The sequence below is a fragment of the Chenopodium album genome, chromosome 22 (assembly GCF_948465745.1).
Source record: "Chenopodium album chromosome 22, dcCheAlbu1.1, whole genome shotgun sequence".
Taxonomy (NCBI): domain Eukaryota; kingdom Viridiplantae; phylum Streptophyta; class Magnoliopsida; order Caryophyllales; family Amaranthaceae; genus Chenopodium; species Chenopodium album.
In genome coordinates, this window is record NC_137855.1 from 10,844,554 (window position 1) to 10,871,229 (window position 26,676).

Here is a 26,676-nt window from a genome sequence, read left to right on the forward strand (position 1 = left end):
AGCAAGGTGGAGTGAGGAGCTTCGATTTTTTTTTTTTTTTTTTTTGTGAAGTCGTGAATAGCAGAGAAGGAGGAGATAGAAAGGGAAATTGAGGTTTCTCCTTTTTTTTTTGTATGTAGAATAGGTGAGGGTTTAGGGAGTGTTATATTTGGACCAAAATCTCATAATTTTATTGGAATTGTGTGGTTTGGGCTTGAATAAAAATTAAACATTGGGCTAAAAGGAGTTATGATTTAAATTAAAACTTAATAATTTTAGCTTATTAATAATGAAAATCTTATTACTTTTACTAATAAAAAAATTTGTATAAATAATAAATAAATATATTTTAATTAAGTTGAAAATATGGGGGATTACACCAACCTCTGATGGCATTGTCATTGCTCCAAAGTTGAAGAAAGTCATGGGCAAACCCAAAACAAAGAGAAGACTTCAAGTTGGAGAAGTCACAGCAACTGGGAAGATGAAGAAGAAGGGTACCGTTATGACCTGAACTGGCAAAAAAAAATAGACAAAAGAAAAAAATAGAAAAGACGAAGCCCGCCTCCAAAGAGGGCAAGGTGGTTCAAAAGAGAAAAAAGACCTTTATCGTCTCTATTCAAAAAAAAATAATGAAAAGCCTTTGGTCCTCTTTACTTTTCATTATAAGATCGGTCCTTTATCGTCTCATTAGCTTCATGGTTTGGCTGCTCACCTCCCTTTATGTCTTCTTCTACAAAGATGGAGCACACTTGACTCCAGAAATGGTTCAAGTCCTTACTCTGGAACAATTGAGTAACTGGCTTTTCGACTGGCAAACGCCAGGGCTGCCTCAGGCCAGAAAACCCCACTATGGGAGACCCTTCATAACTGGATCTCTTGTACTTACCATTTTGTTCAATCGCGCTTTTTGTGATGTGAACCCCCTCGAGGGCAGGCCGTCTTTGTGGTGTCCCAAGACACAATAAAAGGGGATGCAAAAATGTGGCATCTGAAAGACCAGCAACCAACACTCATCAAGAAGAACAACCCTCAGAATAAGCACCAAGGAGTACTGAACTCCCAATACACATGAGGGGAGTGGGTGTTTATACTTACCCAAATGGCTACCAAAGGGTGGCAACTATAAGTGGTCTCTGTACTACGTGTTTATATTATTCTTCTTGAACCATTTATAAAGTTTTTACCAGCTAACAATATGTAATTTTACTCTGTCATGATATGGTCCTAGGGAGGTGCTCACAATCAGAGACGAACTCAAACTCACAGTGTGCAGAGGGAATTTTATTTAGATTATGAAGGGATCAAACAGTTTACTCATTCCCTGCTGAAGATTTTCCTTCCAGTCAACCAAGTCAGCTAAGCCAACAACCAAAATCAATTTCAAGTCAAGCACTACAGGTCAGTTATGTAAACCACAGTTACACCTGCTACAAATTTCAGAGCACTTCAAACTTTTTTATTAATTTTATTCCAATGCTGGTTTTATAGGAACTAGCTAGGCCGACAAAAGAGAGGGAGAAATGCATGACATTGAACAGCAGGTACAAAAACTAATCACCATGACTTAATTTACATAATTAAAAAATACCAACCACATAAAATAGTCGAGACAATTACAATAACCCACAACTGACAATTAAACCCAGCAGTCATCCTAGCTGTTCTCTTCATCTTCAACATTGTGTAGTCTGCCTTCACTATCCTGAAATATTGGTTGGCTTGACTGAGTTCTTTTCTCATGGAGATCAATTCTTCCTTCAGCTTCTGCTTTTCCTGCATCAAACTAAGTATCACTTCATTCGGCCACTCTGTAGGGTCTTCACTGTCAACCCATTTGAAAAATTTACAGCCTCTCCTCTCAGTTTTAGCATCATAATCAGGGCAGCCCAAAAACCTCCTCCCTGGCTTGTCTTTAGTCCAAGCCCTCGTCCTCGATACCAACAAACCACAATTCATAGGATTTCCATTTACATATCCAACACTAAGCCTTGACATTCTGCTGATATTAAAACATTAATGCATTGTTAATACACCATACTATTTCATGGTTCATTGTAAACAGTAATTTATTTCACCTGCTTAATCCACAGATTTTGACGCAAAAATAAAACTGTTGCTGCTGCTGTATGTGTGGCTGCTTCTTAAACTCAGGACAAGATTTTCAAGAATTATGTGAAGTATTTCAAGATTTATATGTACTACCTTTACAAAATTACAAAGCTTTTGACAATGAAACTTATTTATATGTTGGATGCATTGTAACGGCTACTTTTTTAATTGTCTGACATTGTTGTAGCTGCAGATAATGTATTTTGCCTTTAAATTTATTAAATGGTGGTAACCGGTTTTCATAGGTTAACTTTCAGGCAATCCAAACTTTAGTTCCCAAATTGCAACTTCCAAAAGTTGGGTACCCAATCTGCAACACAGGCCATAGTTTAGTACCCAACTTTTGCATTTACTCCTCGAAACACAACTCATTCTATGACCTTGCTATCTCATACTGTCACCCTAAAGTGCACGTAACACAATAAGGAGTGCCACCATGCCACCATCTTTGATCAATAAACCAATGTACATAGTTTTATTTACTTTTTAAGATGTTGAGTGTTTAACTAACTTTTATATATTATACTCATACTTCACAACTTGTAATAAACTTTTTTGAATTAGTAGAGACACCTGCAAGAATAAGTAATGTAGAGGGAATTAGATCCCGGTCTTGAGTACCACCTTTAAAGACTTAAACCAACTAAAATAGTTTATCATCCATAATAATTACAATTTCTTAGCTCCATAACGGTCCAATTTCTTGACAAGTCAATAGAACTATTAGGTCACATTTAATCAGAGAATCCGACTATCATAATTCATAAGAACATAAGAAATATGCTTAACATACAAAAACAGCACAGAGGCAACTTCCCTAAGATAACAGTAAAGTTTAATCCTATTTCCTCAATAAAAATGCATAGCATTTGCAGTATTTTTATCTCAAAAATTGCTATAGATTATGGTCTTATAAAATATTCTATCCTTGCTATGTATATCATGTATAGTATAGTTCATACTAGACATTATGTTAATTGAATAACACATTTTACAAAAGTTTTTTTAAAAAATATGTAAAAAACAAATCTCAGACATCAGCTACTGTTAGCAAACAAAGTAACCGAACTTCTAATGCCTGTAATGGACATTCCTAATCCAGATGAAAGGGTAACGACGTACGTATAAATTGACCTCCTTGGCTGCCTATGTTCTAAAAAAAATATATAATACTTCGAGAAACTCTCATCTTGGTCACCTGAGTACCCTTCGGAACTCATCAATTATTCCCTGTAGCACCACAGGTTTCCTTATTAGACCATTCATCCCAATTTGTAAGCATTTCTCCCATATATTATCCTCTGCACTTGCTGTTATGGCAATAATAGATGGACCGCTTCGGCTATACAATTTCCTGATTCTCCTTGCGACTTCAAAGCCATCCATTTCAGGCATGTGAAGATCAAGTAACACAACCCTAATAGTGTTTTGTGAAGGTGCCAAAGCAGTGAGGCACTCGTAACCAGAAGCACAGGCAAATACTTCACAGCCTAACTTCTCCAGCAACCTCTTTGTCACTGTCCGATTTACATTATCGTCATCAGCAATCATGACCTTTAAGCCTCTAAAGCGAGAATTAGAAAATGTGTGCTCCGGCATGTAAGAATTTCCTTCAGGAAGGTATTTTTGCTTTTGAAATCGTAGAACAAGAGTCATAGTTTGTGGCAAGCCATATGAGTTCAGAGATATCCAGATATCACCCTGCATCATCTGTTAATGAATAAAAGAAGTCAGAATTTTGTATGTAAGATCAAAACCAAGTGATGTAAACAAAAAAAGGCAAAAGTATATATATCAAGAACATAAAAAAAAATCAAGTGATTAACAAAGAAGATTAAGCTTAAGCCAAGACAAATACATTTCAATTATCAACTACTGAACAAATACTTGAGATTCTTAATGACAGAAACAAGCCCAAAAAGGCTACAGCGATTTTAGTATCCAAATTCATAATAGAAGCCTAAGGAAGAGTGATGGGATATGGCCATTAGAACAGTACCATCCATGAAGAAATTTTTCCATGCGAGGAAAGATGGTGTGGAAAAAGGTTCTTCAATCCTCATTACTCACATTTATGGGGAGAGTTGGTTTTCCTCGCGAGTTAATACAGTTATTTACACCTAGTGAGGAAAAGTAAGTTTCCTCATGAAGAAAAATGAATTTTCATTCATGACTGAGAGTGAAGTATATTTTTCACTCCAAAAATCATAGTGTTACTTGCTAATGCCACTCTAAATTAATCACACTAAAGGCAATACACGATAGTGGGCAAACATAGTGGTCATTTTGTTGAAAATTTGAAATCTTGAAAGGTTTGAAAATCAACTTCCTAGGAAATTTTACAGAACTTGCTAACTTAGTTCCTCAAACTCTCAAAGTAATTGGATCTCTAACATATGGCCTCTAGCAATAGTTCTGAAAATTCATTTCCTAGCGATTATGATTTTTTTTTTTTGTAGTGTTAACCAAACAGTTACTTAAGCCAAAATAATATCCTTGCTTTCCAAAAAAAAGAAAAAAAAAAAAAGAAAAAAAACCTAGTACTTGTCACCCAACCAATGTGACTCGATTAACTCATCCTCCCTCAAACCATGACATGGAACATTAATACCGGCTCATGGAATATGGTGCAACACTATGTTTGAGAACTACTTCAACAAAATCAGCTACCATACACCAATATCATGTTACTACCCTACAAGTGTGACAAACCCCCCATGTTCTCTATAAGAGACCACACACTACACAGAGCAAACAATAGATTTTTCACTCCAAAAAATCATAGTGTGATGCCTTCCTACTTTGTCAAGCAACTGACCCAGATTTTAACTTTGAAAATTAACAAAAAGATGAAATTTGAAATAACTCATTTGACCTTCTGGCAAAAATTACCGGAACATAGTCTCTGGATGGAAATTACAATGGAAAGAGCAGCAAGGTTGCTAGGATGGCTTTGCCTCTAAACCTCTATATCAATTTGTTACAAGCTACAATGCAACGATGTAAAATAGAATAATGGTAAAGTTGTTATAATGACGCAGTGAAGACATAATGATTTTGGAAGCACAAAAAAAATTACTTATATTATGAAACAATCTCATCTGAGGAATAGTCCCTCTGATTTAGATCATGCTTTTGCTTTGTTTTTTTCTGCAAAGATCAAAGTTGGACCACATAAAGTTGTTTTTGTTCAAACTTTAACTTTCTAGTTTGTGGTGTGTTAGCCCGTTAGGTGTATTGATAATCTTTTCTTGAAGGCCTGCAAGTCCTATGCTACTAACTTTAGTAACAAGTATACTTATTCCGTTCTTTTTCATATTGCACCATAGGAGATGGGCACAATTTTGTTGGGAGTGGGAAAAAGGAAGAGAAAGGGAAAAAAAATACCAAATTGTTCATGTGACTGTAAGCGTAAACTAAAGAATAAGTATTAATAAGTAAAAGCACGTTGGTTTCCAAAAATGGGTATGGTGCAATATTTGTGAAACTTCCTTAAAAGGCAAGTGGTGCAATATTAAAAGAACGGATGAAGTATCATGTTTGACAAGCACTAATTTTACATTTAAGTGGATCATATGCTGCCTTTGAGCTGAATCTAGAATAAGGCTATAGATGCCATAGCAAAGGGCTACTAAAAATAAATCATTATGCTGGGCTTTGAAATGTTAGGGTTTGGGCTATATTACAAATCAAAACTGCGATGTGTATATTTTGTGGTTTGTTTTCTATTGTAATCTAGTAGGAATATTCTAGAATTCTATTGTTAGAACTTTAGAAGTTAATCTAGATGTGCAATGAAAAATCTAGTGAATAGTTTAGAAAATTCTAGAATAAATTAGAAAGGGTAAATAAAACTTTTAAATTAGTGAATACCCAAAAAAAAATTAAAAATTGTTTTTTACCACCTATCGTCAAAAACCTAACTGAATTTTTTAAAATTCTTCGATTTTTGTGCCAAGCACATGGTCATTAGGGGTTTTGGGGGGCATTTTGATCCATTGAGTCCAATTTGAATTCAGAATTGATAAAAAATGATCGAAAATGCTTCCTTTTGCGTGTTTAAAAATACCTCGATTTGCGTGATACACATAAAACAAGGCATTTCCGATCATATTTTGTCAATTATGATCTCAAATTGGACTCAAAGGTCCAAAATGCCCCTAAACCAATGGAGAACATGTTTTGCGCATGAAAATCGAAGAATTTTTTTTAACCGTTAGATTTAACGATTCTCTTGACGGTAGTTGGTAAAAAACATTTTTAGAGATTCTTTTGGTGATAAAATAAACCTTTTGATTTTTTTTGGTGGTAAAAGTAAAATAATCCTTTAATTCATGCTCCACCTTCAAAAATCTTTCTTTATTTAATCAACTACTTGTTAGGTTACAACACCAACATGGGAGTAAGTCTGAGAAATCATGATGAGTCTTGGATTTAATCATAAAAAGTAGGTCTAGTTGGGCAGATTATGTGGACTCGTGTAGTCATGCAAGTAGGCTTTGTCACATGCTCACAACTCTTACAGGGGAGCAGAAGGGCTCTGTAGGCATGCTCTAGGAGGTAGTTGGGTTTTATTTGTAACCATGTATAATGTTGGCAAAGACTTGACATTGAGATGCTTGGCGATGAGACACGTGACACAAGGCGTAGTCAAGGTTTAGCAAGTAATTAACTCCACAGCATCCTGCTTTTGGTTTGGCAAGATTATTTTTAGCTAATCAAATAGCTTCCTATAAACATTGGAATTTTAATTAGAAGATAATGTTGAATTAGTTTCCTAGATTAAATAAATTGTATTCAGGAAATGAGGTTTTAGTATAATTAGGAAATAATTTTGTTAGTTTCCTAATCCGTGTAAAATTCTAGATCTTGTAAGATATTGTTTGCTTGTAATCCTCTATATAAAGAAGGCTTGGGGCCTTGGAATATAGAACACAACATCAAGGAGAATTTCAACAAACACTCATAAGATGCAAGATGTACTGATGTAGTCTAGAGAGTAGAGTTTGTTATGCCATGGACGGGTGTTAATGTGAAAGATTGATTACTAGAAAATTAGATTTAAGTACTTGAAATGTGAAGGGTTGAGAGAGGGTTAATGATAATTGTAAGGGAAAATTGACAAGAATAATCCAACTTTGCCTCATTCACCCAAAATAATCCCAACTTTCAATCATTTTTAATAATCCGAACTTTGATATGAATTTGCTTGTAATGGTCCTAACTGGTCATCTAACTTGTTGTAACAAGTTATTTGACACGTGTCGGCACCTAATTGGTTAGAAAAAATGTTTAATTTTTTAAAGAAAAATAAAAAAACTACAATAATCAATTAAAAAACCACCTTTAAAAAAAAAATTACAAAACCACCTCCCACGCCACTAACGAAACCACCTTCCCACCGCCCACCACACCAGCCGAACCTCCTGCCCCCTCACTCCGGTCAATCCCAGACCCCTTACCCAGTGCCCCGACGCCCCGCCAAGACGCCAACCCCCTTCCCCACGAATTTTCAGTCTCGATCCCGCCTCGTTCCCTTCCCCCGTCCCGCTAATCCCATCCCCATCCTCTTCCCCGTCATGATTTCGACCTCCCTTCCCTTCCCTTTTTCCGATTTCGACCAAGTGCGCTTGAAAAGTAAGGGGAAATGTGTAAAAAAAAAATACACAAATCTAGAAAATAATTGAAAAGTAACCATTAAAAGGGAACACTTAAAGTGTCAAAAGTAACCTTCTTTCAGGAACGGAGGGAGTACGTGCTTTTATTAAATCTATAGCCAAGGCAACCTACAGCCATATATTTAATAATAGCACATACTAATTAAAATCATTTTCCACTGTATTTTAGTTACAGAACGTGTCTACAGGCTCAAAGCAACAGGAAAGTGACATGTACACTATTTGCTAATTGAAAGAGGCCAAAGGACCCTTATTTGGGAGAATAAGAGTATAGTGAATGGATGAGAAAGGCAGCCCACAGCCCTATAGTCCTCTAATTGACCCAAGGAAATATCCAGCTACATGTGAGTACAAAGTTATTTTTCTATATTCTTGTACTTGGTGTATCATATTCCACTTTACAGTGCTCCTTAGAGAATTGTATATTGACATAACAACTACAGAGTAGTTGAGTAGCAAGTCTAGCAACTAACAAACTAGAATTATACTTTGATTTATAGCAATTGGAATTCTAATAACTTGCTAAACTAGAAAAATATAAAATGTAGGAATTGGAATTTAAATGGCTTCTTAAAAAGCATAGCAAAAATTAAAATTTTAGAATGAAATATGAGGTTTTTCAAGCACATAAAACTAACTTTTAAGATTCAATCTCCAAAACTGAATTCCGCATATTGAGATCAATTTTTCATATATTTTCACCCAATCATCAACATCACAACCATAATTTGCCGAAACCATGTAAACTGCCATTGATAGTAATTCTTAGAAAAATAATCATGCAAATAAGTGTAGAAGAAATTTCAGAAGACAGTCATTCAAAGACTTATTCAAGATAATATTCCTGAAACCAAATATGATAATGAGACAAGTGCAAGATAATTTAGCTTAAAGAAAGGGAGCTCTAAAGCACTGACCTGAGCTAGCCTTTTGCACATGTTGAAGCTCAAAACTTCCTTATTTGCATCATTCTGGGTTCTCCTGACAGTGTCTGTCGGATGACCTCCACTTATGTCAAATTCAAACTTTACTTTAATGAACTCATCAGCAGAAGCCGACCTCCACATCCCCCACTTATTATCATTCTTTCCCACACTGCCAGTCTCTTCAGACACTCGAAAAATCATTAAGCCTCCTTTAAGTGAAAAATGCAGTAGGTGCCCTACCATGTGTAGCAAAACCTGAAATGTTCTTCTCTCATCACCGATCACCTGGGCTGGCAAGCTACTCTCAACATCAGGAGAAAAGCTGAACCCTTGATAAACAAATAAACATTTGGCCAGGCAAGAAGTTTCCTTAATCATGGAATGCAGGTGGAAAAGCCTCATCTCCAAAGGAAATCTTCCACTGTCTTTTGTAGTTATTTCTGTCACGTCATTTAATAAAGTTGAGATCACGTTACCCGTTCTCACCATGGTGTCAACCATGATTTTTTGCTCAAAATTCATATTCTCTTCAAACATTGAAAGAAGACCGAGAATTGAGTGCATTGGCCTCCTCATTCCATGGCTCATCACCTTTTGGAATGAATCTCTTGCTTGGTTTGCCATGATCGCGTCCTTCTTAGCCTGCTGCAGAACACGATTTCGCTCCTTTAGCTGATCTCTCATCAGCTGAGACTCTTCAAGAACATTAGCATGAGAAAGGGCCACAGCCACTTGATCAGCAACCACTTCTACCATTTCTAATTCATGATTGCTCCAAGCCCTATCAGTTGAGCTTGGAAGAACCAAAACTAGTATGGCATAAGATGTCTGAACCAATTCAGGAGTCCCACCTTTGAAATTTGAAACATTCAGCAATGGCATTCGAATTGCTGCCACAGAACCAGAAACCTCCAAACCACCACTGCTTGCCATTCCTAGTGCTGAATCTGGTCTTAAAATCCTCACTCCCTCACATTCACGTATCTCCTGAACATCCCGATCATTAATTGGGATATTACTAGGAAAGATATTTGAGGGGCTAGGCTTCAGCTCATGGGTCAAGTTCATTGAAGTCTTAATATTATTTGGCATCCAAACAGCACAATTCTGCAAGTCTAAAATATTGGAAAGCTCAACCAAAGTAGTGTGTAATATAGTATGCTTATCAAGTGATTTCCTAATTTCTCGAGTGAGCATTCGAACATGCCAACTAGCTTCCTTCTTCTTTTTCATTATCCCAACCTCTTGGTCCAATTCCAAGACATTTTGAGTCAAAAACACCTCTCTAACTTTCAATTTAAGTAAAAGAGGGATCAAAGTTAAAAGGGTTATTGCCGTGGCACACGAAACCAAAGCTGTTAGGAATTTGAATATTGTAAGTGACATCATGAGCTGAAATGAGTGAGGACCATAGTAAGTCCATCCATTGAGCAAATGTGTCATTCCACAAAGTACAATGAAACCAATGAATTCGACGAGTACCCATTTGAAGGGAACATTCGCGCAACTAATGAAGTACACGAGTTCAATTGGTATCGAGAAATAGGCAATGGCAATCAAGAAATCACTCACTTTTTGGCATTCCATAATGATGTTAATGCTCCAAAACCCATCATCATCACAATTACAATGTGAATATCCACAAACAATGGTGGATACAGACAATATGAGAGTGCAAACCAACAAACCAATGGCAATCACTCTCATCATTGCACCAACACCACACTTCTTCTTAACCCATAAAACAAATACAAACCCTTTTTCTCAAAGTCTGAACAAAGTCTAATTTCTAACAATTGGACTTAAAATTTGAAGAAAAACCCTTAAATTGTAAACATTGAAATTTGGTAGAAAATCAGTAACAGGCCAATACCCATGTCTATATTCAACTGAATCTATTCTAAAATTATAAAATCCACTGTTTCAATAATTTAAACTCCTTTGCTATTTCTTCAAGTAATCAAAGACCCAGAAATATAAAAATTAAATAAAAAAAAGAAAGAAAGAAATTAAGCTAAAATTGGAAATCAAAATCTGAATAATCTGTAGGAATATTCACAAAAACACTAACCTGGAAAAGTCATTTTCAGCAAGAACACCAAAAACCCAGTTACAATAAAGTTCTCAAGTTCAAATTCATCAATTTATCTTCAACCCAAATACAAAAATCATGCAAGATCGTACCTTTATTTAGAAATCTAAAGAACCCAAAACAAATTAAATGTGAAACTCAATTTTTATGGATCCAATTTTGATTTTGATGGAGTTTAGCTTCAGATGGCAGATTTCACTCTGAAGCAGAAATGGTGCAGCTACTTGGGAAAAAAAAAAAGAAAAAAAATCTTACAAGCTTGCTTTGAAGTATGAGCAATGAAAGAAAAATAAGAGAGAGAGAAAGCGGTTTGGGCGTTTGGCAGGTCACAGAAGGCCCACCAAGATTTTTATGAACCGAACCTAGACGTTTCGACAGTCTACACCCTATTTTGTTGCACCGGTGCAACCTCGTCAAAAACAAATCTATTGAATTTGCAAAAAATTTCAAATTGATGTCTAGAGATTTGACAATGGGTTTATTTATGTACAATGCACTAGAGGTCAATCAACAATATATACACCAGTGAAATTAGAAGTGTTGAAAACTGATTGATCAATCTCGGGCTGAAATTGACTAGAACAAAATCCATTTTCGACTTGTATAAACACATAATTTAGTAAGGTTCAAATTCAAAATAAACTCGACCTTACCGAATTCGACTCAGATACCCGAATTGACACCTCCACATTCGACACACCTTATTATCTAAAAACATTAGGCAAATACAAAGAGAATATATAAAGAAGATTGTACCTTACTCCAGGTTTACAATAAAATTTTTAAATAAAAATAGGGGCAGTGTTAAGGCATCTGAGTAAACACCCACCAAAAGCAAATACTCGTATAAGTTAATTGTTGGCATCTGTGAATTTTAAATAATTTGGCTTAGTGGTAAATGGACATCAATGTGGAAATTGAATTGTTTCCATTTTGAGATAAATATTTTGCGCTAGTAGTATAGTTGTATTCAAATTAGTTTCTTGATGGTAATTGCAAAGGTCAACTTTCCTCCAAATAAAATAGTCATCTGACTCTTTGCACATTTTATCTTTTTTTGAATTATTAATCGCCAATAAGCTAATTAGTTCTTGTTTTTGTATAACCATGATTCTAACCATATTTCCTTCCATTGACAAATTGTGTTACAAATGTGAATTATTAAACATTATTTTGCATAATATTAACTTAAGTTGCAAGAATATATCTAACTAATCTCTCTGTTTCCTAATAATTGTTTTCCCCATTGGATCAATCAATTTTTGATTTTTGTAGGTAGTTTTGGACTCTTGGATGATATTTTTTCTCTTTACTTTTATTTATTTTGTTCATATAAATCTCATTATTTAAACGACTGAAATTTAAAATTTTTATTAATTAGACAATGAACCCGATTTTAAGATATCCCCGGATTTAAAATAAAATAAATCTAACCTAAAGAATTCTAAGGTTTAGGACATTGAGTAGAAAAACTTTTATTGACCTTCATAAGAACATAAGAGAAGGTATTGTGAGACTGAACTCACCATGACAATATCAAAATGATACTTTCATATCATATTTGATTTTTTTTTTTTTAATATTTTTGTCAAATCGAACTTTAAATTCATGTTTTTTATTACACGGCTATTTTAAGGCAACCTTCTGTTGACTTAATTTAATATTACAATGAGAAAAAAGCCCTCCCTTAATGAAAAAAGGAGTCTTCTAATTCTTTAGTGGATTTAGAGGACCTAGGTGGGTAGGTCATTTCATTCCAAGCTTGATGTGATTGAGAAAAGTGTAATTATATCATATTACTCAACACTATATTATAAGTATATAGTATAGTGTTGAGTTTAGAATTTAAACAATGGGCGGATTGTGAAATAATTATATGAATATGTTTCTTGGTTTAAAAAATATGTTGTTTTGAAAAAGAATAATATAATAACGTTGATACTCTTCCTTACAATACATTAATGCAGATCCTTTATTATAATTTTGGGCAGCAAAGTACTACGTATAATATATAGTGTTAGTTAGTCCGTCACTAAGAGAGAAGGACACTAATACACAAATAATAGAGTGAGAGACTATAAGTTGTAACTTGTAGATACTACGAAGTATATTATTTGGAAAGGTGAGTCACCCCTCAATCCTCATACATGTTACAATTCACCCTCCCCAATTTCCACATCAAAATTATGGAGATGTTCTTATCCTCACATAATTGCATGCACATGTTGTTCATGTAGTTGTCTCCACCAAAGCTTAAAAATAAGGTGTTGATACATTATTGAGCTCTGAAAAAACATACTATATCGATTAGTTTTTGACTTTTTGTAATTTGTAATCCTTCAAGTTTTAAAGTCCTTAAACCTAGCACATATAAGATTGGATGTAAGCGAGCCTCTCTTATGAACTTTTCACAAATCATATAAAAAACAATGTGCTAAAACAGCCTTGATTAACTTTAGATCTTACGTGTCATTAAATTCCGAATCCGATCACAAAAATTTGTCATCGTCCTTGATCTTATGTAAAACACAAAGTCTTATATGTGGCTAGTCACACGGTGTAGCAGCTGTAGCCACTCCACAATAAAGTAATTAATTAAGTAATAGGGGGTTACCATGATGAGCAAATAGGATCAGGAATCTTAGTGATTGTAGGATCTTTTACACTTGACTGATTTTAATATGACTTACAATCCACTGATTTGATCCAACATATAATGATAATATAAGATGATAAACCATTTTAAAATGTTTATTATTACTCATTTTATATGCAATTATGCACATATCATTAATACATAATTGATGTTGCAAAAACTGACAAGTCAAAATAAATTTACATAATGTTATCAAGTGAGACTTTTGTAAGACTCGAAGTTGATTAAAATCATAATCTTGGCACCCTTGCACACATCGTATCAACTAACATTTCAAAATATGTGGTTTTGTATCACATTGTAACAATATTAATATCATTATGATATCTATAAGTTGTCTATATTGTTTCATTTCGTGTGACCATTACAAAGTTATCTTTATAAGTTGTCTTTATTGCTGTGGTTTTCCCCCATACAGCAAAACGCCCTCAGAAATCACTTATAAGACATAGAACAGATGATCAAAGAAAAGCTAAAAAAATAAAGGGTCATCTCGCATAAGTGGAAAATGCACAGGCATATAATGTGAATGGCTTAACAATCGCTAAAAATGTTAAGATCAAAGCTACAGCAACGTGAGCAACAGAAATCGAGTAAAATGAGTGAAAGATTGTTAGTCACCTGTACATGTATCGAATTGTCCATATGAATAGGAAATATATATCTAACTTCACCTAACAAAGCAACTCATGAGCATGGAAAAGCCTGTGATTAAAATATTAAATGACTGGCAACCAAATAAAGCGAACACCTAGTCAGGCATCTGCTCATAATCTCCATTTTCAGGCGAATCATGTGAGCTGTGGCCAGTATTTCCTGTAAAATGGCAACAAATTTCAGCCTCAGTACCAATATAGATCTCAGCATGCAATACAGCATAAAGTTCTTGTTTCTAGGCCCTAATGGATAAGAAGCTTTAAAGAACCTAGAGGAAACTGACGTGTTTAAAGCAAGCATAAGATACGTTACCTCCCATATCATAGCTAATTCCACTTCTCCATTGACTTTGCATCATAAACTGACTTCCATCCATATTCTGATGATCATCACCCCCAGTGGCCACTGTAAATCCTCCAGCAGATTCAACTATTGGTCTATAAACTGCAGTTGAAGCTGAAACTGGTGAAGGCATTGTACTGGTAGACACATCGCCTTTAAATCCAGCATTAACATCTTTCTTGGGCTCCATCTGAAAGGTAGCTACAATAACCTGTATATAGAACCAATCAATCATATATGAATACAGTTTTTAACAAAAATGGGACTTCGGGTATTATTATATATCCAAAAGTTAGCATATATATGGTACCTCCACAGGACCTGCAGCTATTAGAGGGCCACCTACACCACCTCCAACAATTTGTCCATTTGTAGTGGAAAGGCATGCACTAAGGCCCCCTGCCTTGCCTCCAAGATCTGAGCGCACATAAGAGCCAGTAAGCGAAATAATGTCAAAACGTCCCTGAAAAAATAGCACAGAATGTATAACATAAGCTATCCATGCAACACACAAGAGACAAACACGTCTTTTGCATATCAGCATTTGTAGTGATAATTGTAAAAGAGATACTGAAGCAATATAAAATCAAGGCATAAAGCCATAAATGAAGAGGAATAGCTGCAGAACTCCAGACACAGAGATACATTCAAAAAGAGATACATTCAAACAAGTACTAAAGAAGATTAAAAGAAAATTAAGCTAACCAAAGAGCAGCATGATCCCTTAAAACTCTGTATAAAGAAGCTTCAAAGCAGCAACATTGTAATTCGAAACCCAGAAGAGAACCACTTGTAGCACAAGCATCTATAGCTCCTCAGGAGCCTCAAGAACACATAAGTACAACTACCTCACCTAGAGCTATAGATGCCCAAAAAAAATCACTGGGGTAAATTAATTAATTAATTACAAAAGGCGAACTGCTTCCTGTGTATCTGCTGGACTGCTGATCAGACACTGGATCAAAGCATTCCAGCTCGTACATATTAGCAGTATTCACTAGCTCACTACTAGGAACAATTTTCCGAATTTGATACACCATACTTGCAGAAACTGCTTGCCTCAAACCCTTCACATGTGAAGTACATCTGTATTCAGACCCAGACTTCTAAGCCTCTTTTAAAGCCCTCAGTTCAGATATTGTTCACACACAGACAATGATACACATCTCAAAGAGTAGATAACAGTCACTTCCAATAATTTCTGGTAAATCTAAAGGCTTTGGGGAACTTCTTTAACTAAATAGTCTATACTAACCCATTTAATGAAACATCAACCTTTCAACGGCCGTCCATTTCTTACTATCAGCATGGATAATATATCATAAGAATGGCCTACAAAGATACTTTTTCAGGGTTACTAACAGACTAGATGAAACATCAATGACAAATTTCCTCCATCTTTGTTTGCCTGAATATTTTAAGATACTCTAGGTCTTAGAACTCTGTTCTTCTACTTCCATATTTAAGCAACAAATATGTTCACAAACTTTATGTAAATTCTCCACTCTGGTGTCTGGACAAAAAATATAAATACATGCTCATTGCCATAGCACAACTGCATCAAATACAGCTCTAGAACATGGAAAATACCTGGTGGCGATGGAAACGTGGAATGCAATTAAACTGTAAAAGACTAAACTAAAAAGGGGCAATTTAGGAAGTCTAGTATTATTAGGTTAGTAGTTTTTAGCCTTGGTATAAATAAAGAGAGGGAAGAAAGAAGAAAGTATGCAGAATTTTGGGGTAAATCCTTTGAGAGTTGTGACCTCAAGTCACTCATATGAGCTTTGTAGGCTAAACCTACTACCCTTTTGAAGAAACCATTATTAAGTTTAATACAATTTCAAGCTTTCAGTCTTAAACTTCTGCTTATTTATATAATTATACAAATCAAATTGTCTAGTCTATTACATAAACACAAGGCACAGTTGTGCAAGATCAACCAGCGAGAGCCCAAACGGGGGACGGGACATGAAGCAAGCATAATCTACAACATAGACTTTATTATATGTGACACTCGAGACTATTTTAGCAGGCAATATTTCATTATAAAGAATCCAAGGAAAGTGAATGACATAAAACAAAAAACAAAAGTGTGGAGACATTATGAAAGAGTCTCAACTAAGTGCCTATTCTGAACTGATTTAAAAAAAGGAAAGGGAAAATCCACAATTACGGTACCTCATATGCAATACTGCCTCCGGAAATTGCTGGTTGTCGAAGAGATGCATTAGAAATAGAACCAGAAGCTGACAAGATGCATAATTCCTTTCTTGTTTGTTGCATAAATAACATAATTTTCTGGCCAACATCCTGTGTTTAAAAAATTACCACAAAGTTAAAGATTGATTTTGTATGCCCCATTGCCCTTTTAATGAAATATAAGCCTAGAAGCAACCACAATTGCATAATATGGGAGACGGAATTGGAGACAGAGTAGCATATAGAGATGCTAATGACAAGATAAATTAGAGGTCTAATCATTAAAGATAAACTATTTGCAATTTCACCACCAACACCTTTCCCTCCCCCCAACCAACATTTGGCTCCAGCCATCTCCACCCATGTCCCTCGTATAGTAACAAAGAGACAAACAACTCATTTTCCCCGAACTACATACTCCCTCCGGGTTTTTTTTAAATGCAACACTTTGGCCAACACATTTTATGCAGTTGAGTTAAATTTGTTAAGATATGATGTAAGTGGGGTTTGTTGGTGTAAAAATATAAAAAAGAAAAAAAAATAAACAAGTCATAGTGGGTGAATAGTTTATACAAAAGAGATGTGAGAGAGGAAAATTTTTTAAAAAGTGTGAGTGGACTAAGAGTGAGGACCATGTGAGGAGAGAGAGAGAGGGAGAGAGAGAGATAATATAATAGTGTAAAGTATTTCAATTTAAGGAAATGTTGCATTTAGAATAACGATTAAGTATAGGAAGTGTTGCATTTAAAATAAAATAATAATAACAATTTTTTTTAAAAAAAAAAAAAAAAAACCCCGGATGTAGTACGTTAGCAAAAGTGACCTTTAGTATGTGGCACTATCTACCAAAGTTTCAACTACAAAATATTGGTAGCCAAAAACAACCCTTAATAGTTAGATAAAAGGGAAAAATAAAGATTAAGGTGTGAATTTGATTTAGAATTATGTGGTTGCGACTATGATGGTGCTGGCAATAGTTATGGTTTTGGGGCATGCAAAAAGGGTGTTGTGATGGTGATGACAGTCAAAATATATAACAAGTCTTGTATAAAGGTAAGCTTACGTTAATGTATTGTAAGACGATCAATTTGAGGGTAATTTTACAATTTTAATTTGGAAATTTTGTCAGAAAAAACCATTTATAACAACTATTTTGTTAAAAAAAACCTTATAAAAATTTTTTGGCAAGGAGAAACCAGATTGTAAAATATTTTTGTTCAAGACAACCAGATATCTCTAATCACTCAATTAATCATTAATTTACCCTTAATTATTCTATTTAGTCATAACTTTCACTAATTATTTGATAATTACTTCCTCCGTTCTTTTTTACTTGACCCGCTTTGACTTTTACACTATTCATCATCTCTCTTTTGACCGTCTTTTGTGAATAGTATGTAAGGAAAAATATATTCATGTAATATCTTTTTGAATTCGTCTTAATAAGTACTATCATAATATGTAAATTTTACAATTTTTACTTATGGAGAATTAAAGTTATTGATTGTTAAAGTTTTACATTGGCAAGCGTGATAAAAGAAACAGGTTACTTTATAAATTTTTTTAAAAAAAAAAAAAAAAAAAAACCAAAAACCACCCTTACCACCAGCAGTCAACCACCCTCTCCTTCTCCCCCTCCCATGGCAGCACCCCCCCCCTCCCGGCCTCCCCCATCCCAAGCCACCGCCTGGAACCCCTCACCCCCTCCGAACCGACCCCCTCCCTTTCCCCTTCACCCTCGCCAACCACACCCTCCTCCAGAACCCAATTCACCATTTTTCTAACTACTCTTTCTCTTTATGTCTCTCCTCTTCTTCCCCAATTCACCATTTTCTCTCTCCTCTTCTTCCCCGATTCAACATTGTTCAATTGTTGAAGCTATTGTCACGATTATGTTCATCTCATTTTCTCTCTCCTTCACTTCTTCCTAAATTCCTTCCGTTATCGCATTCGGCAGCGCTTTTCCAGCAGATTTTCTCTCCTCTCGAGTTGGAGTTGGGTAGTTTCTGGGTTGTGGTTATGGAAGAAGGTGGTATTGGTGGGTGGTTTTCAGATGAGGGTGGTCGACGAGGGTAAAGGGGAGAGGGAGGGGGTCAGTTCGACAGAGGTGAGGGATTTAAGGCGACGGCAGCGGATGGTGGAGGCTAGGCGAGAGGGGTTGCTGCCATGGGAGGGGAGAAGGAGGGGGTGGTTGAGTGGTGGTGGTGAGGGTGATATTTGATTTAATTTATAAATCAATTAATTATTAAATAGTTAGTGAAAGTTATGACTAATTAGAAAAATTAAGGGTAAATTAGTGATTGACTACGTGATTAGAGATCTTTGGTTGTCTTCAACAAAAATATTTTACAATCTGGTTTCTCCTTGCCAAAAAATTTTTAAAAGGTTTTTTCCAACAAAATAGTTGTTATAAATGGTTTTTTCCTATAAAATTTCCTTTTAATTTTAATGGCAACTTTGATCTTTTTTAAGGGTAACTTTTAATTTGTAAGGAGTTTGATTGTATTTTAATGTGTAATTTCTAATGCATACATGTTATGAAGGCTAATATGATTAATTTCATACATTATAAGGGTTTTTTATTGATAAAATTTATGTTAAGAAACGGTAACTTTTGTAGTATATAAGGGTAACTTTAAATTACTTTTGCATAACTTTACTCGTCTTACAATAAGTTAATGAAAGTCCCCCTTAATCAAGAATTTGTGCAAAATATAATGGCTGAGGCTTGGGGATTTTATTTTTATTATTATTTTTTTTTTTTTTTTTTTTTGTGGGAGGGGAGGAGAGGGGGACGGCAGAGAGTATATGCAAGTGGGACTGTGGGTGGTGGTAAGGCAATTTGATACACATGATTTCAAATTAGCTCAAACATAAACACCTCAATACTTGCCAAAAGGGTGAAAGTACCAAGTAACACTTTAAAAAACATTTTTAATTCTTGAACACATACCCAAGCCTAACAGTCATACATGATCCTACCATCATAGGTGGATTGGAGGTGATGAGAGCATACATAGACACAACAAAAAGATGGCTAAGGAGGATGATAAAGTCTAGGTACGCTACTATGCTAGGTGATGTTGACCAATGTAGGTATCTTACAAGTTTCCGGTGCCAATAAAAAGGTGTAGGGTTAGTTGAATCTGACAATGAAGCCATTGAAAGTCATCTTCAATTAATAATTCTAATTAAATGTATACTACCTTTGTAAAATAATATTATCTTGTCTACAACATTTACTAAAAACGAACACTAAACATATCTGCAACATTTTCAAATCTAGTAAATTTATTTCAATGGAATTACAAAAACACCCTTACTTAAAAGTTTAATATAGACCGTCACTCGCATAAAAAATTTTAAAGTGTAAAATTCATGGCTTGACTAAGGCCAAATTGAGTGGTTTTTTGGCTGTTGCATGTAGGAAGTTACACTTCCCTTGAATTTTCAATACCCATGGAGTTTCACATCTTACGAAGTGAGCAAAATTATTTAGAAAGTAGACATTCCCAAGGCGAATTCTGCTTACCTAAAGGTCGCTAGATGAACAATTTTCCCCACTATGTGAAAGAACTTCCACGTTCCAAGGAAGCTCCAACCAAATAACTCCTCAAACTTTTCCTTCCTAAAGTCAACTAAACAATGACTGAATTGAATTTAAAATTAAAACTCATTTTACAAGTAGATCCAACACAAGTAGATCAATCTAGAACTGTAATCTTAACAAAACTTCCACATCACTCATTTATAACTAAAATGTATGCTTTATCTAATAACTTAATAAGTATGCAATAATGCCTTCCCTTGTAAACTAATTGGTATAACAATATGCATAGATCACTTGCTCAAGTCAGGTAGCATAACCCTAAAATCATCACAATGACCTCTCATCCACAGACCTAAATAAGTACAGCAAGTCTACACATCAAAACACATTAAGCAATATACAGTGAAGCTCCCACATCAAACACAAACCTCAGCAGCCATATGTCCTCTCCTTAGAGTCTAAAACTACTTTTTTCTTTATTGCTAAATCACACTTTTAGAATTGACTAGTCATCTACGCCCCTCTCACCTTCAATTTGACTCTACACATATTCACACAATCCCTCCATATAATCCTCTACTTAACTATATAGGTCGTCCCAGATAAATTATAGGTTAGCTAAAATGGAAACAAGCCTCAATATGCCATATGAAAACCAGCTCACTTTTCCAAACTCTTGATTGTCTCCATAACATCAACTCTATTTCTTTTCTTTTTTTTTTTTTTTTTATATGCATGCTGAAGCCTAAGTAGAAGATAAAATTGGATCAGAGGGATTACATTTTATGCTACTTTTAATTGCAAATGAATTTCCAAGTGTTGCAGTAATCTCTTCAAATCAAGACTGCCACCAAAATTGTGACTCAGCTCTTCAAATCAACAACTATACAAAACAAATCATTGAGGTGAGGACAAATTCTTTCAAATTCTTTCTTATCTATCTGTTTATGAAAATAAGGAAAAGAAAACTTCCGAAAAGTTACTGGATCCATTGATGTTTGCTTGACTCTTGCAAAATTGAATTATAAAGCTTAGAACTAAAAGTAAAAGTTTTTGAAACTGATCACTCATCTCATTCCAATGATTGGGCCACAATCACTTCCAGTTTCAAGAATTCAACTTTCAGCTTAAACTAAATTCAATTTCTAGATAGCTGGTATGGAAGTTGGAAGTATTTGCAAATTGTGTCAGGAAGCTAGAGCCTAAGAAAACATCATAAAACAACAGCTTAGATCAAATGGGAGCAAGACCAGCAATCCAGCAATGGAGATATGGGTCTGGTGAATAATTATGAAGAGTAAGAAAGCTTTTGGTATAGAAAGGATACCCAATTTCCATCGCATTCTAATTGTCCAGGATAAACAGGACAAATAGAAATACTGAAAGACATGTGGATCAAGAAAGAATCTACCAGTCAGCCACTTATTCAAGGATGACCGTCTTTGAAGATGTGAGTTGAAACATCAGATTCAGCTATGAAGTTATTCATACTGGAGTACTCATAGGTGTCTACCACAAATTCCCCAAAAGCAACTTCATTACAGCAAGAAGATTTGGATTCTTGTCTCCACTCATAACACCCACCTATTGCTTCGGTAAAATTAATAACCACTACCATGGCAAGAAAAAAAAAATGAAGCATCTATAATTACTTCAGTATGGTGATTTGGTTACCCATACATATATTCATCTTTTTCATGGAGTTCAAGCTTTTAGGCCAAATTCATACTTCCTCCGTTTCTTAATACTTGCAACACTTCCCTAAAATGGAAATGTCACAATACTTGCAACACACTATAATTGGAAAGCTATTTTGAGGAAAAGTTGCGCTATTTCCCTTATTTAAGTACATGGCCCACGAAATTACACTTTCAACAACCTCTCACTCCATTTTAAAGTATACTAAACCATGTGAATCCCACTTTTATTAAATACCGTGAAAAATGGTGTGTTGCAACTATTAAAAAACGGAGGAAGTAATTGTTTTTTTCCAAAACAATGTACTAGGGAAAAAACAGCACAACAACATCCTTAGGTAGTAGCACAATACGTAGAATTTAAATCATTGCCAAAAAAATTTTTATAACCCGTGTAAATCTTCCCTAAAGATATTGCTGCATTCTCCAGTATAGACCAAACAAAATACTATTTAATATCTTTCAAAAAGCCTCACATGTTGTTATAAAGGAAGTTGTGTATACTCACCGGTCTTCTCAACTCAGAAACTCCTCTCCACTAGACCAATTCAATGGGCATTAAGCTAACAAGAATTTAAAGTCACTTATCATCCTATAGTGAACATTGTCTTTGGGGAATCTGATCACAAATCAAAAGTGTAGATGACAGTTGAATTGAAACTCTCTATATCCACAACAAAAGGAGCTGATTTTATCACCAATTCAATGCTATTTCCATGCTCATGCTTCACACTTCCGTAAAACATAGCTTTCTACTTCTCTACATATCATTAGCACAAAAATAATTTGCCATTTTTCTTCCCCTCCCTCAGCAAAATAAATAAAACTTCAAAAAAAAAATACAGCTTCACTCCCGCTTGGCAGTAAACTACTTTCTCCCTATCCTAAACAATGCTGCCCTTGAAAGTTCTTAAACAAAAGAATGATCACAACTAAGGCATCTACCAACAAGTTGATGACACAATTCAAAAGGAAAACAAAACATGATATTAAAATGATATACTTTTAGAATATCACATTCAAGAAATCATGGCGCAATTATACCAAATTAAAATTCCATACCTCTCCAGAAGGTACATTGATGACATGCGGTGTAAAACCCTGACCGCCTGCATAAAGCATTTTCACTCAATTAGGGGAAAAAACAATCAATATTTCATAGAACTTAGATATAATCTAACAACTATGCAAAACCCTATTTTGTTCGCTTTATTAATTTTGGATCTCATAATTTCAAATTGAATAAGTTCAAGAATCAGTTATGATATGGAAAAATTCAAATTACAACTAAAATAAGTTCAGATAATACAAGAGGTGCATAGATCACATTATAACTGCATTATTATTATAATTTCAGCATGTGAGGAAACAAATAACTCAGTCACTCAGAGACATCAGCTTACTGTTCTACCACAAGAATTTAATCGAGCATATAAAAAAAATTCTTAAAAACTTCACAAATTGCGAATTAACTCAGCAAATGCCCCAATTATCATAAACACCATTAAAAATATCATCTTTAAACAAATCTAATATTTATATTCATATAAATAATAAAGACAAGTTGTCTGAACTATGGAGACAACACCAACATTAAACAAATAAAATCAAAAGCTAAAAAAACCCTTTTCATATTAACAATTGCAATAAACAAAAAAAATTAAAATAAAAACACCAAGATTCTCACCAACGGAAACTAAATTAGACTTCTTAGAAGAAGCCGAAGACGAGTGAGACGAAGACCCATGAATAAAATGGTGATGCTGCTGTTCTTTCCGCTTATTAATAGAAGAAGGTACGGAAGCCCTTTTCGCGGCGGCAGCAGCTTCAGGGGTTCCGTACTTTCTTGGTCGTCCTCTTTTTCTTCGCTGAGGCTCCGATGTCACAGGCGCTTTACCGGCTACTGTTTGAGGGTAGAGTGCGCCGGCAGTACCATCGGACATTCCATTGGTGACCGGAGAATTACCGCCGGCGGAAGACGGAGGAGGAGAGAGAGTGGAAGAGGGTTGTTGTTGTTGTTGGGGGTGAGGGTGTTGATGTGGGTGGTAGTAAGAGGTTAGTCCGCTTTGTTCATTCGGTTCCATTAGAGAGAAGAAGATGAAGATTTTTTTTAGGGAATTTTTTATTTTTTTTATTTTTTGAAGAATTGATTTCAATAAATAAATTGAGAAAAAAGAAAAAAAATTAGGTTTTTATTTTTAATATTTATGAGGATTTTGGGCCGTTGGATTTGGGTTGAGGTGGTTAAGATTGATTATTTGGGAGTGTGTTTTACTTTTTATTAAAGGGTGGGTAAAGTGGAAAATGTGACTTGTGAGTGAGATTTTGACTTTTTTATTTTAAAAAAATAAAAAAATTATTTTTGATAATATTGATAATAATGATGATAATGAAATGTAGGGAGAGTTATCTGATTTATAAGGGAGTAGTATGTGTGTCCCACAATTGAAAGGATAGGATTTGAATCTTCTTCAATTTCAAAAGTATGTTCAAGCATGTAATTGGAGCAAAGATCTAACTACATGAAATAGGATAGTTGTTTGTCGATCAACTTTAAACCCTTTGTAACATCTAGAAATTCATTTCCTTTAATATACCTGTTTTGCCCTTTTTAAAATACGAAGTAGGAAAATCTAAGATGTTACCGCCTCCGTGAAAACGACTAAATCAATTATCAAAGACACACATCGGAAGACTATTTCTAAAACCATTCAAAACAAGTCAACGGAATTAAAGTCAAACGAAGTTAAAACAAAATCAACCTACAACTTAAAACCGTTAAAGGCCCTAATTAAAACCCAAGTGATACCAAAACCTTTGTGTTAGTCTAAAAGCATAATAAATAAATAATAATAAAGCTATAAAACACATCATATTCTTATGAGAACTAAGCATGATTCGCTCTTCACTCATGTCCATCATGAATGTGTTCATCACCATCACCTGAAAAGCTTCTCTCTACTTGTCCCCACTACTCGCCATTAGAAATGGGTCGTCGTAGGGCCAAAATAAAGACAAGGTCAAACAAACATACAACACACAATCAACAAATCTGAGTACATATAAACGTAATAAAACACACTAACATGCTTTCATCCTATCAATCACACAACTTACCTTGTTGCACCTGTAAACAAGCATTCAAGACATTCAACAACATTTAACTAGACAAATGCCAATGTCTATTAAATTTGATTACGCATCAAACGGATTTCCAACCAAATCCATGCCCCAAATAAGGTAAATTACACCGGGAGCTAACCGAGTAGGCAAATGTCACATGAAGTGACGGACGTCCTGCACATAATAATATAAATAATAAAAGGAAAATACAGCGTCATATATACTCCTAGTAGAAGATATGGTTAAATATAAAACCCCATAACTCCCCCTCATGTGTTCATAGTCGAGGTATATACATTCCAAGAGTTTTGGTGCGTAATCTCTTTTCACTTTACGTTGTTTTACGTATTATTCAACTTGGTGATGACTCTCAAACCATAACAAAAAACATTATAATTATACAAGCAATCAATCATACCAAATTAATTCTTGAATAATTAGTGACCACATAACTTTTAATGTTAAATCCTTTTTAATCTACCTCGGTGTCAAAGACACCTTAAACGCATAATGCACCGCAATCCTATCCCTCGGTGTTAGAAACACCTTAAGTTCACATAGGCATCGTAATATATAATTTATTCCCGTGTACTTAGACACTTGATAGCTCAATTATATTCACATGCTTAAAACATCAACAAAATTTATATGAACCATAATAAAATTCCCTTTCAATAATATTTCAAATCATATTAAACATGCGGCTTTCAATCATGCCAATAATAAAAGTGTGGTTCATATTCAACATGCCAATATAATTATTTCCAATCACCAATTCATCACAAATTATTTATGTTTCACAATTCAATCACCAACATCAACCATACAACAAATTCCAATCAATGTAATCTATCATGATATTACTTGGAATTAATTAATTAAAACCTAGCATGTTCCTACATCATCAAATACATACCAAGTACGCGAACGTACCTTGAATACGATCTCAAAATCGCCACGACTACAAGAAATCACTCACTTGGAAATCTCATATAATAATTCTAATTACAAAGAGGCATTATACCTATTCCATACAAATTTTCAGCAGTACACACACTCCTTAAATCACTCATAAATCCTTTAAAACAAGCTGAAATTTAATTTAAAACCCTTAATCCTTTCAAGAAACTTAAGTATGGCTTATAAACAAAAATTTCAGCTTTATTAAATCATCAAAACTTGCTGTAATTGTGTTTTAAAACACCTATTTCAATAATTTAAATCACCCATAATCAATTTCCATCAATATTCAAAACTTAGAGATCTAGGGTTTATAATTTGGGGCTTTTTAATTCAAACCAAATCTAAAAATTTATATACATCATACTTATAATCAAACATCTTAAAATCATCACATAACCTAAACAATAATTAGATTAAGGATTAAAAACAAAAAGAATATTTTTTTTTCGAGCACCACCGGTGCACCATGGCCAGCTGCTGCAGCGTCTGCCTGGTGTCTGCTGCTGCCAGCGAGTGGTGGTGGCCGCTGGCCGGCGGGCTGCTGTGGTGGTGAAATAAAATCAAAAATAAAAATAAAGGGGAAGGGGAAAAATAAGAGAGAAAAAGAGAAAATAAGAGGAGAGAGAGTGTGTTACCTTTGGGTATTCTCCGCCTTGGGCAAAGTTTGGTTTTGCTCATATGATGGGTATTTACACCCTC

General features: G+C 34.7%; 2 protein-coding genes across 2 annotated transcripts; both read right to left on the reverse strand.

Annotated features, from left to right (window-relative positions):
• Positions 1-2,898: 2,898 nt before the first annotated feature.
• LOC145604711 (protein EIN4-like) lies at positions 2,899-11,157 on the reverse strand. Its single transcript, XM_081660633.1, has 2 exons — positions 8,687-11,157; positions 2,899-3,801 (listed from the first exon to the last, which is right to left on the reverse strand). The coding sequence occupies exons 1-2, from the start codon at positions 10,403-10,405 to the stop codon at positions 3,286-3,288; spliced, it is 2,235 nt and encodes a 744-aa protein (XP_081516759.1). The 5' UTR covers positions 10,406-11,157; the 3' UTR covers positions 2,899-3,285.
• Positions 11,158-13,916: 2,759 nt separating this feature from the next.
• LOC145605045 (AT-hook motif nuclear-localized protein 14-like) lies at positions 13,917-24,045 on the reverse strand. Its single transcript, XM_081661059.1, has 6 exons — positions 23,579-24,045; positions 22,954-23,000; positions 16,624-16,755; positions 14,753-14,905; positions 14,413-14,653; positions 13,917-14,259 (listed from the first exon to the last, which is right to left on the reverse strand). Exons 1-6 carry the CDS (start codon positions 23,973-23,975, stop codon positions 14,195-14,197), a joined length of 1,035 nt encoding a protein of 344 aa, XP_081517185.1. The 5' UTR covers positions 23,976-24,045; the 3' UTR covers positions 13,917-14,194.
• Positions 24,046-26,676: the final 2,631 nt, after the last annotated feature.